The 13,170-nt window shown below is 42.2% G+C and overlaps 1 protein-coding gene across 1 annotated transcript in view; it reads left to right on the forward strand.

Moving 5' to 3' along the window:
• LOC115079701 (A disintegrin and metalloproteinase with thrombospondin motifs 2-like) overlaps window positions 1–13,170 on the forward strand; it is a 292,174-nt gene that overhangs the window by 237,567 nt on the left and 41,437 nt on the right. Inside the window, 3 exon segments of the mRNA XM_029583448.1 lie at window positions 1,868–1,973; window positions 4,674–4,817; window positions 10,437–10,569. Of these exon segments, the coding sequence (XP_029439308.1) occupies window positions 1,868–1,973; window positions 4,674–4,817; window positions 10,437–10,569 (383 nt within the window).

The raw sequence follows: 13,170 nt of genomic DNA on the forward strand, positions 1-13,170 counted from the left end.
TGTTGTAAGCCGTCTTGATCAGCATGCCGTTAGTGCGGTATAAAAGAATTGAGAAATAAATCTAGAACAAAGAAAAATTATCTCTGTGCAGAAAATTAAGACGTGAAGAAGAAAATAAGGATAAAAAAAAACTTATGGGGTAATTTTAAAAAGCATTTACACCCTTAAAATTGGGTTTTACATGTGTAACTGCACTTTACCCGTGTAAGTAGCCTTTGAAAATGGCTACGGTCTATGCCATTGAATTGTCCATAGGATGTTCATGTGCAAGTGCACTTTACGCATGTAAATGGCTTTTTAAAACTGCTACAATAGTATGTTACGTTTGCACATGTAACTCCTTTTAAATGAACTCTCTAACCTTTATTTGCCCTCCTGATTTCTTATGGGTTCAGATGTGTTCTGCTTGAGCTGCGAGTGCTAGAGCTGCTTCACTCTGACCTGTAGCAGCATGGTGAACATCCGTCAGCCCCCACTCCTTCCTCCTGCACGGAGCGTATCTGATAAAATAAAAAGTACTGAACTCTTGATTGGATACCTAGTGATATACTTTTGTATTAAAGTGAATCTTTTTTCTGTAAAGATGGTAAGATTCAGTATTATTGTAGTTTAAAAAGTACTAATCTTTTGCTGATATCATGAAGAACATCAATGCCTGGCTATATAAACATTGGGCAATGCATGACCGTGAGTTCTGGAAGAAGCTGCCTTCGGATGCCCCGATTCTCCCAATCATGCCTGTGCTTGTGGGAGGTTTGGAAAGGCTGGCAATGCATGTTTGAATTTCTTATGATTTAAAACGTGTGGCCCTGTAGTACATCTGCGCAGGACTGGTGAGGAATCCTGCAGGAACCAAAAGCACAGCATTGCATAAATCTGCATGCTTGTCTTGTGCAGTTGGTCTCTTCTGTTTTCCAGTGGAAAAGATGCTTACCTCTGCAATCTGTAAAGGGATGAGACAAAAAAGGGATGATATTCTGGATAATATATGCATAGCTGGGTATTGTAAATCTAAAATAAATACAGTATGCAAAAAACATCCCGCAAGCCACTGTAATTCCTGAAATAATTTATTTACAAATCTGTGTATAGCTGTCGTGGCAACCTCGAAAGCCCATGATACAGTATTTTTATATTAATGCCTGGATACAGACTGCAGACTGTAAAATCATACTTGTAATAGGATATATCTTGTCCCAGACATTGGCACATTATGAAATGCTGTGACCTGGAATGATGCTCCTCACAATAAACACATTTGTTGTTTCCAAGCTCTAGTGGTTTTTTATCTCAGAAAGAGCGTCTTGGGATTAAAAGGAGAAGATTTATAATTTTTTTTCCCTCCTTATCTCATTTTTAATGGCTACCTAAACTTTTCTGAGATTGCTGTAAAATAAATATTCCCCTCCCCACCGTGTTTTACTCTTTCACTACAAATGCCAGCTCGTCAGTGGGCTTCACTCCTCCCCGCCCCTGTACAGGCTTCCTTGATGGACCTGTCGAAACAGTTCTTGTTGGAATTTGCCTAATAGAACATAGACATAAAGTTGAGACAGGTCGTATCACCATCATTACTAATATTGTTAAATTCACTGCTGGCTGGTATTATGCTTTAATGGGACTGGAAGCCAGCTGGAGATATGTGAGATCACCAAAAACCTTGCCAAGTATAGTTTTGGGATTCCTGCTCTGGACCCAGAGGCGGGTTTGGCTAACTGGTATGAAGTTTTGTAGATGAATCCTTGCCTCGAAACATCTTGGTCTATGGACTCCTTCCCCCTGGTGCATTTCATTGTAGTTCTCCAGAAATAGTGTTTGCAGAGATGGTCTAGTAAATAACTTTTTAGGCTTAAATTCTCTACTCTAGGTTATGCTCCAGTTACTGGGATGTGCCATCCTGTGCGAAGCTGTACCCTGAACCATGAAGATGGCTTTTCTTCTGCATTTGTGGTGGCCCATGAAACTGGACATGTGTAAGCAATATTTTATTTTATTTTCTGTACAGAAATATTTTATCGAGTTTTCAATAACAAAACAATACAATGTAAACCCATGTTCCATACAGAGAGAAAATCAAAAGCACACTATAAGCAAGGAGCACGGATACCATAATCACCACAAAGAAATATGAACTCCCATCCCTCCCACCCTTATGTCTTCTGTTATGGAAAAAAAAATTACAAACACCACAAGAGACTGGAAATTCTTTCATGCGCACATGGGGAGTCAGCATGCAATATGCCATGCTGCTGGAAGAAATATCCACAGCTATAGCATTACTCTCCTGAAAGGCCCATTTGCAGTACATTTTTTTGTTTAAAATGTTGCTATAAGGGAGCCCTATAGTCACTTAATCAGAGCTGGTTGTGATTTTTGAAACAGCTCCTGTTTTAGAAATCAGTCCTTCCTTTTTTTTTTTTTTTAAATAGATTTTTAACTCTGTGCTTGAGACTGATACTAATAGGACTGGGATCTGCTGATGTCACAGCCAGAATACATCTCCCTGCATGAAACTGCAGTGATGTCAATGCAAGAAGAGAACACAACCTATAGAAGTGCACTGTTGCTACAGTAAGATAAGTTCTCAGGACTGGAATACTCCCATTAAAACACAGAAAAGAAGTGGCTTAAAACAGATGCTGTTTCCAAAATCACAGTCTCCTGTGGCAAGTTATAAAAGTGTTCACTTACAATATTGAAAAAAAAAAGTCTGTAAAAGTAATCCTTTAACATAGATTCTTCTGCGCTCAGTCATAATCAGTGCATAGAACTTTACTGATCTATGGGGTTTGGCTTTTCTTTAATAAACTGTGCAGTTGCTGAACTCTGTGATCTTTTTTCCCCCCATATGATTTGGGTGAACTTGGTCAGGTTAGTATTTTAGGGACAAAGAAAAGTGATAAGAGCCGGTGGTGAAGCAGTTAAATGCTTTACAAGTTCTATCCCAAGATCCTTTTTTTTTTTCTCCTAGATTAGGGCTTTTTGAATGTTATGGTCTTCCGAGTGCGTTTCTAGTGAGAGGAAATATTGACTGCTTTGAGGTTCTCTGGAATGTATCCGAGTAAAGTTACATGCAGGACTTATGCAGATAAGTCTGCTACTGAATGTATTTCTGTAAAACTGTGTAAATAATTTTATCTGCCTAACTTAGGGATATCCATTTTCCAACTAGTCTTATGTGCATAACTTTAGATGCACAAATCTCAATATCTGCACTTACTATACCCTAGGAATCCTTCCAATGCTGCTGCTTTTTATTCCCCCCTAAGGGGCCAATGCAAAAAGAATTTGCTGAAAGTGGGCGCTGAGTGTTCAGTGCCTGCTTCCCTAATGCGCCCCAGGTACCTCTCCTGGGGGGCGCCATGCAATATTTTAATTAGGGGTCACGCTGTCAAGGAGGTGCTAGGGTCCATTGTGCACCTGTAGTGCTTCCTTGACAGCTGGTGGCCAGGAGTGGTCGGCTGTCCGCCGGTTAAGAAAACAAATGCTGAATTTATCAGCATCTGTTTTCCTAATCGGCGCACCGCCATGGGTCCAGAAAACGGACGCTGGTTAACCGAGCGTCCGTTTCCCGAACCTGACTGCCGGCACTTTAAAAAAAAATTTGTTTTTTTTAATGTTTCATTCCTCTGACTTAATATCAGGGGTGGGGTGCTCAGAAATTAACACCTGCTCTGGGCAGGCATTAATTTCCGAGTGCAAAAATGTGTGTATTGGACGCACATTTTTTTTGCTGCATGTGGAGTGAATAACTAATAGCCTCGTCGACAAGCGTTTGCATGTGATGAGTGCTTAGTTTCCCAGTGCATTGGACACATGTTGTGGAGGCGCTAATCCCCTTATAGCATAAGGTGCTGTGGACGCGCCTACACGACTCACGTCCAACTGCGGGTTAAAGAGTGCACTCAACTGAGCGCACAGTATTGCATCGGCCCCTAAACTTGTTTACACAACAATCTGTGTGCACAAAATTTAGCCGAGGGAAGGGGATTGGGAAACTGCAAACATTGGGTGTCGTCTGGCCAGCTCCAAAAGTTAGCCAGACAAATCCTTTGATCTGGGCTTGTCTGATGGCCCAGTGGGCAGTGTTGCGAGACACCATGCAGGTTGCATTCCTGAGTCTGGAGCCCTCATCATTGGGCCAGCTGGGACGGGACGCTGCAGAGGCAGTATCCAGAGACCCTTGGGAGAGAGGCTGCCTCGCTGTTGTTCTCCAGCAATATCTACGGGTTGATGCAAGAGTACACTTTGTTCCAGCCTCTGAAGGGAGCTGCAATCTAGGCCTCTTGACCTGCAGACCATGCATTGATAGCAGGGAAAGCATTAATCTTGGGGAATGGCTCACAGCAGCTCAAAGTACTGTCAAAACTTAATGCCCACACTAAACAGCAATATGTTAGTATACAATAAGTAAAATAGTTAAAAATAATATATATGTATGTATATTAAAAATGTGCATTTGATGGTTTCATTTTTTAGTGTACAAAAATTAAAAAAAAAATGAATGAAAAAAAAGCACTTTTTTTTTTTTTTGGCTACACACCTCGAATTTCTGTGCTGCCTTCACCCCAAAATTCAAGACATTTAACAAATGAAACAAAAAACAATGTACATATATAATAAACCCTTATAGTATACCTTACCCTACGATTTCTTTCCTCTTTCGGCTCTAGCTTGGGCATGGAGCATGATGGTCAAGGCAACAGATGTGGTGATGAGGTCAGGATGGGGAGCATCATGGCCCCTCTTGTGCAGGCAGCATTTCATCGCTTCCACTGGTCCCGCTGCAGCCAGCAGGAGCTGAACAGATACCTGCAGTGAGTATTAAATGCGTTCTTAAAAGTATCAATGCCCCAAGCACCAGGCTGTCACAGAGCGCTCTGTGCAAGCGGTGCAGGGCATGTCTGGCAGCTCTCTACACTTTTTTTCTTCTTTCCAAGTTTATGATGTCACTGTTGATGGACTTGCACGCATCGTGATCAAAAGTCATTAGGAGTTAAGGCAGTTAGGGAAGTATAGTGTCCAGTGTTTCCTGAAAAATGCATATTTCTGTCCCTTGAAAAGTGAACCACGATGGGGAGGAAGAAAGAGAAATATAGCCGCTGAGGGGGTGGGAAGTTGATGAAATTAATTCTGGATTTTACAAGGGTCTTGAGAATCGTATAAGGAAAAGTCATTTGTGTTGAATCGAGTGTGGCTGTGAGCCGTGTTTTCATAATCAAAGACCTGCCAACCAACAGGAGACTGAAGAGAGGATGAAAGAGTATCTGGATGGGAACACTTGGTCTAAACAGACAGACAGTGCGTTCTGCAGTGATACGGTTTTTGCAAATCCTAGTTTATTTTACTAGTGTCACACTGCATTCTATTACAGTACAATACTTGGTGCTTGGTTTTCTTACTTAAACTAAAACAGGTTGAAACGCTTCCTTGAATCATCGTGCCAGCAGATTCCTTTTGGGACAGGCCCTGGAAAGAATGCTATGTTTCAAGGACCTTAAACGCTGAAGACTGGATATTTAGAAGCATAAGATCCATGAGGCATGGGAAGCGATTAAAACATTCCTGTCAAGTAGAATGAAGAAATAGCCTGCAGGTCAAGCAGGAGCACCCTACTTGATTGGGGAGTGTGGTGGAAGGGAATCACACAAAGGAGATCACATATCCTTACTAGATTTTATTTTTTTGAGAGGTGCATTTTAAAGTGAGTAATTTGAAGCTGCACTCCCTTATTTTTTTATTTTTATTTTTTTTTGAAAGATTAGTTCCAGACATCCTAAGGTCCATACTATATCTGTAGGAATTGCAAAGTGATTTAAAAGGGCAGTGTTCACTTTCATGTCAAATGTCAGGGTATCCCTGAGAGGCACTTAATGCACAAATGCATGCCATAAGTTACACCACTTTTCAAAGGCAAAGCTGGAGCATAACTTCCCTTTGAAAATTATCCCACCAAAACTTCTCGCACAGTTATACCTGCAAATTGTACGCAGAACTTTTGCATAAAAATTTACACATATACTTTTGAAAATGCAAAAGTTTTGTGCACTCTGCAGGAAAATATAAATGTATATGCATAAGAGTGGCATAGCCATAGGTGGTCTGGGTGGGCATGGCCCACCCACTTTGTGCTCAGGCCCACCCAATCAGCATTGCCTGGCACTAAGAAGAGGAGGCCCATTGCAGGGCCATCGTGGAGCTCATCCTGTGAGGCCTGAGGAGGAGGAGGAGGCCCGATGCAGGGCCATCACGGAGCTCATCCCACTCGGCCCAAGAAGTAGGCCTTGGAGAGATGGAGAGCCCTGATAGAGTGTGTACGAGTGAGAAGCTTGTGTATGTGTGTGTATGCATGAGAGAACATGGGAGTGAGAAGCCTATGTTTATGCATGAGAGTATGGGAGTGTGAAGCCTGTGGTGTATGCATATGAGAGAGCATGGGAGTGAGAAGCCTGTGTGTGTATGAGAGAGAGGGGGTGTGATCCTGTGGATGAGAGCAAGCATGTAGGAGTGGGAACCTGCATGTGAGAGAGAGCATGAGAACACCTATGTGTGTGTGTGTGTGTGTGTTTGTGTGTGGGAGTGGGAACCTGCATGAGGGAGGAAGGAAAGAAAACAGGAGGAGAGAGAAGAAACAGAATAAGAGACCATGAAAAAGGAATTAGGAAAAGACAGACAAAGGGAAAAAGACTGTGACCAGCTAATTAGAAAAATAAGATAATAAATTTTGACTTTCAGTGATTGAAATTGCTTTCTTTGGGAATGTGCATTTCTTATATATTTGTATTTTGCTTTTTCTTCAGTATTCTACTGTTCAGAGTCTGATTTCTTGGGTTTTCATTTCAATCTTGTCTGTGTGTTTCTGTTTCGAATTTATAATTTCTTATTGTGTATTAGGTAATTAGCTAATTTATAGTTACTTATTCTGTCTGTATTGCGCATATGTGTCAGAAGTGAAGTATTTCGGCTAGCATGTAGTTTCTCTGTAGGGATTTGTAGCAGTCCAACTTGTTTTCCCAGTAGGTGGTGTATTAGTGTTCTATGGCCTGGTGTAATGTTTGCCTTGTTGCCTTTTCTTAGATCAGATTACTGCTGTTTGAGTCCTGAGAATTCCTACTATTATGGTATGGTATGGCAAGGCTCTAGATGGTTTTTTAATTATATTTTTGTAGGGGTTTGTATTACTTCACAAAGTGCTTGGCATTGTTTTACTGTTACCGAGGTGACACCAGAATCTGAATACATATTTTGTTTGCATGTTGGGATATAGTATGAACAGTCCTAGATCTGCTCTGCACCCATTGCATCTCTTAAGTTCTTATGATTATTGCTATTTTATTGTAGTTATGATATATTCTGCATTTTTGAAAAGAGGATTCATAAAAGAATACATTAATATTTGTTTTATTACATGATTGCATCTGATGTTTCTGTGAAGTTTACTTTTTATATGATATTGTATATTATAAACTGCAATACATATAAAACAAATTAATACAGATCAATAAGCTATTTTTAATGTTGGTAAGTGCTTGAAACAAAGTATTTTAAAGCATCACTCATGATGCATGATGGCTGTTGCAAACCCAAAAGAAATCCTTTGTGAGGTGCATTCTAAGGTATTATTTACTGATAAGAGTACAACTAGTAGGCCTCAGACCTGTATGCCTACTGCCCACCCATAATAATCTTGGGCCCCCCAAAAATTCAGTTCTGGCTATGCCACTGTTGCATGAAGGTGAATTTTAAAAGTCTGGTGCGCCAAAGCCAGGAGATACGCGCAGAATTCAGGACGATATGCATCGCATGGATTTTAAAAGGCGACCGCGTAGGCGTGTATCTTCCGGTACGCGCGCAAACATTTTTTTTATGAAAAAGAGGTAGGGTATGGTCTGGGTGGGGCATGGGCATTCCAGGATTTAAGAATGAAACCAGCGCATAAATATGTGCACCAGCGCACGCCGGGGTCCCCTGCCGCGTGACTTTATTTCTGCTATGGATGGCGTGTAAGTCCTAAAACCAAAAAAAAGCTAGGCTAGTCAGTGGGGTTATAAGGGTGGGGGCTAACAGGGTAAAAGGGATTCTAATTAACTGGGGGGGGGGGGTTAGGAAGTCTTTACCTGGGCAAACTGGGAACAAACTGGGGAAACTGGTAATTGCGCCAGCACACGTGTTTTCTAAAATCCCCCCACCTACATGGTAGAAGCGGAATTTGCACACCCATGCACCCATCCATATAAAATTGAGCGCACATGTACGCGTGTACGGCCTGTTTATACCATGCGCGCATATATGCATGTATGTTGTTACATGGCCATGTCCTTTGGCGTGAGCCAGCATATTGCATGTACATGTGCACCTGCGCGGTTTCAAAGTTACCTTCAGGGGGAACAGGCCATTTCCATGAATAAAGCACTTTTTTCCCCAGGGAGAAACGCCTTTGAAAATTAGCCTTCCGAAAGATAAAGTAGCCCCTGCAGTAGGAGGGCTGAAATGAGAAAATTATGTTGTTAGAAATAAAATGCAGCATCGAGGCGTATCAAATGGTGATGTGGTGCAGAAGAGCAGTGAAGAAGGAGGTTTTTTTCCCCAGATGAGATGGATTTCTAAATGACTTAGGTGTGCTTTATGTATGGCGCTCTAAGGATGCTTGAGAGATTTTTTTTCACCTTTAGACATGTAATACAAAAACACAAGGGGATCCATATTCTGAGGCGTGTAGCTAGATAACTTGTCAGTGATCCAGTTAAATGCCAAACTTTGAATGTTTTGGGCACTTATATGGATAAATTTGTAGATGGTTAACTCATTATCCCCCTAAAATTTAGCCAAATAAAGTAGGGGCATTCCAGGGCAAAGTTAAATTAGCCAGATAAATTATGCAGCCAACTCCAGTATTCTGGCTAACTGATCATGCCATAGGGTGGTCCTAAAGTTAGCTGGCTACCTTAGCAGCTGAATGTTATCCCACTGTACCCATACTGAAGGTATTTAAATCTGGACAATGTTTAAGTACTGGTCACTTTTTTCTAGTGTAATATTACACCCATAAAATGTCACTTTACACCTGTACACAGCGGCGGATTCCTGATGAAGACCAGCCCGGGGATTCGCCGCCCAGGCCAGCCCAGGAGATACCACTTAGTCTGCCGAGCCCGGCTCTGTCATGGCCGCGCTCGGCAGACCACGTGACTAGCGCGACCGGCCCACCGGGGGGATGCTTGATCCCCTGATAGCACAATCCACCCCCCGCGTGTATAGGTCTTTTGAAAATTACCCCTAGGGGCTGTACCCTTAAAAGTGTACTCGGAAGCAATTTCATGTCTCCTTTTACACGTACTTGAGAAAGGCATTCTTGGGGGCAGAGTTAGGGCAGGGAAACCATTTACGCGATAATACCTTCTAAAGTAAAACATATGCAAGTAAACGTGCGCTAGAACATTTACACTCTGCTCTCATGCAGGAATAAGTGTGCGGGTGCTTGCTGCTCAAGGGTTCGCGTGTGCCCGCTAATCCTCAAAGCAGATTTAAATACATAAGAGCCGCTTTGAAAATAATGGCCGAGCACACGGACTTCAGGCCTAAGCAATGTATTATATAAAGCTATGCTCGGGGTGTGTGTGTGTGTGTGTGTGTGTGCGTGCGCGCCTGTGCGTGTGTGTGTGCGCGCATGTGCGCTTCCTCTTAATATCTGACAGTTGGGAAAAAAAGCAAAACTCAAAAGATGGAAGTATTCCCATGGTTATTGAAGTCAATAATTCAGTTCTTAAAGAAAAATAACATGTTTGTAATGGCAATTCAGCATTTTTATTTTCCAAAATATTAAGTCCCAAAATGAGGTTAAATAAATGCCTGGGCAGTACAAAACGAGACACTTGAATTTGTGAGGGTCTTATACAAACACCCTCTCCTGCAACACACACTCTCACACACACTCTCACACTCCAACCTTCCCCCTCTCCCCCCCCCCCCCCCCAGCTGATGATTTATTAGAGTGGAAGAAATTCCAAAAAAATAAAGAATTTGTTTCAAACTGTAGCAGTTGGCTGTGCGTGAATTTCTTCTGTCTGACAGATGGTGCAGGAATTAGTTGCAAACGTCTGCTGAATACTTGGACTGATGCAGCCTGTTGGCTTTTCCTTCTTAGGCGTAGCTTCAAAGACCCCAGGCTTGGCAGAATCAGAACTAATTAAGCCATATCCAGCGTTGTCTAAGTAATTATAATATAATGTGGGAGAGGTCTAAAGAGATGTCGCAATTGAAAGGGGAAAAGAAACCCAAAAAAACCCCAGTGAAATATTCAGGCAGATGCATGCAGCTGGTTTAAGAATCCTTCAGGCTAATGTATCATATAGTGTTTTAGGCCCGCGCTCTGCGGTGTCGGAGGCGTGAAAGTCTCAGGTTGCCATCTCCTCATCCCCTTTTCAAACTGTTTGCAGCTCCTATGATTGCCTGCGTGATGACCCTTTTGACCATAGCTGGCCTTCCCTTCCTCAGCTGCCGGGCATCCATTACTCCATGAACGAGCAGTGCCGTTTTGACTTCGGTTTGGGCTATATGATGTGCACAGCTGTGAGTACTCTGCTCTGCTTCACCTCGCGCCGCGTGTTCCGTGAAAGTCTTCTGCAAATGCGTGTTTTGTGAATGTTTGGGGGGGGGGGGTGTGTGGGGGGGTTTCGGTGTTCTCTGTTGTGACCGTTTTAGAGGGAGGCGCTGCAGTCTGTCCACGTGCTTTAATTTGAAATGACAGTATGATGATCCTAAATATTTACATGGCAAAAAGAAAACATTTATAAATCTTTTTATCATCAAGCAGCTTTGGAAATTTGAACTAGTTACAATAGTGTCTCCAGAGGTGAGCATCTGCTTTTCTTTTGGTTTGTCGTGCATGTTAGTGATCCACTGTTTAGTTTTTTTGGGGGGATTTTTTTTCTCATCCCTTAAACAGCAGATGCAATTGGCTACAGACAATTCTTGTCAACGTTTCCATTTGAGTTGACGGATTTCATTAACGTATGTTGTAAACGATTCTGTGTGATGGGCATTATCACGTCTCATTGGCTTCACCCATCCAGGACACGTTTGGTATAAATGAACCAGGGCTTTCCTTGGGAGGGGGGGGGAGGGTGGAAATAGGGGCAACTGCCTTGGCCCGTGCTACCACCCCCAGCACTGTAAATTATTCCTGTCCACTTGGGATGGGGCCACACATCATCATTCCGGGGCCCCCCCCCCACTAAGACTAATTTGTCATTCCTATAAACAAAAAGCACAATTAGGCCTCTCACAAATGTTGCCATCCATGCCACAGTTTCATTACCTGGGTATGCAGAAGCTCAAGGTAGCCCGGGGTAGAAATTCAGGACCTCTGGGGGAAGGAAGGATTCATCTAATCTGCACTTGGCACAATCAATTCCTGATCACTGGACTTGCTCCATAAAGCAATACCTCACCCGCTGCTGGTCTCCATGGCCTTTCCCCCGAATATTTATATTGCTGCATTAAAGATTAAACATGGAATTGAGGGACTGGAGGGGACCGACAGCAATCCAAACCAGAGGCCTGTGGGAAAATCCTCCTGCAGCAGTAACTTTAAAATATTCTGAGCCATGGTTTGAAGTGACAGTAAGGAATGGCGCCCTTCAGTGCTGTGCGTGTTTTAGCTAATGCTCGGTAACGCCACCTGCTGCCTGACAGTTCCATGTGATGCACCGCGCAGCATTCTGCGACATGACACGTACAAAACTGCGGCAAGGGAAAGCTTTTTATCAGGAAAAATGACATCTAACGTTAAATCACGCTGCAGTGCAGCACTTCTGCCACGGAATGATAAATGTTGCTGCTATACATTAATGTGTTTCAATAAAAAAAAAATATATATATATATCCATGATGAAAAAGTTGCCCTAATGAACTGGAGTAGATTGATTTGTAGATTTCAAGAATTGCTAAAGGTATTTCACGCCTGCCCCTCACCCCTCGCCTGATGGGAAGGGAGTGGGGCTTCCCTGAAATGGTGCTTCTGTTTTCCCTATGGGGAGTGTGGGACAAGACTGATTGGGTCCAGAGAACCCTCCCCCGCTGCTGGGTTAACAGGGGGGGATAAGAATCCCACAGATCCCATGACATGGGTCCTCCACTGTTATTCATGATTCGTGTACCCCATGTGCTTTTGATTCCACTCATTTCAAAGGAGTTTAGCTGTCCACATCCTGCTATTTAATGTTCAGGAATACAATGCCTCTCTTGGAGGCACACCTGCCCATTCTGGTTTTCAGGATATCTGTAATTAATATGCTCGAGATGCTGTTGCATACATTGGAGACCCAATGAATGCAGATCTATCTCGTGCAGAGACACTGCAGCAATCCTAGAAAAACAGACTGGTTAGGTGAGCCGCCAGGACAGGGCTGAGAACGAAGGCTGTGCAAAACTGTGAGAACAAAGGCCGTCTAGATGTGGCATTTTCAAAAAATTACTCCCACATACATCCACATTATATTTATGTCTAGTTTGCATCTTCTAATTGTTAGCTTTGAGAAGATTACATTATCACACACTTCATTATGCAGCTCTCCACAATACGGATTTTATAGGAAGGAAACCAAAGGTTATCCTACATTTAATTGGTGCTGCATGTGATTGTAGGTGCATGGAATTGTTTAAATGTGTGTATAGTGTATTGTACCTGTGTTGTGAGTTGTTGTCCCCTATTGTATGTGTTATCTTTTTTGTTTCTGATCTGAGATCAAAGAGAAAGAAATGGTTACCTGTATTTCTTTACAATCTTTCTTTTTTTTTTTTTAATGTTTTTAAAACTAACCTTTTGAAAAAATTGTAGTTCTGTTTTACATAGCCAAGAATACTGTCCCTGTTGTCATTTGATTAACTTACAAAATACTTTCTCAGGGAGCACATGAGCTAGTGATTAGAGAATCGAATTGAGTCAGGAAACATCCTGGGATGTGAGTTCCAAATTCTTTCTGCTACTAATCTTGGACAAGATTTTTTGGAACTTCACAAATGCAGTTTTCCTCTATCAAACAGCACACATATTTGCACGCGCTGTTTGCCATTTTAACATGCATGTTTTAGCATTTACAAAACCATTTGCAAAAAATATGCTAAATTGCTAATGAGCTGAAAATCATGCAATTGGCTCATTAGCAATGC

Source organism: Rhinatrema bivittatum, chromosome 18, assembly GCF_901001135.1.
Source record: "Rhinatrema bivittatum chromosome 18, aRhiBiv1.1, whole genome shotgun sequence".
In the NCBI taxonomy this organism is placed as follows: Eukaryota; Metazoa; Chordata; class Amphibia; order Gymnophiona; family Rhinatrematidae; genus Rhinatrema; species Rhinatrema bivittatum.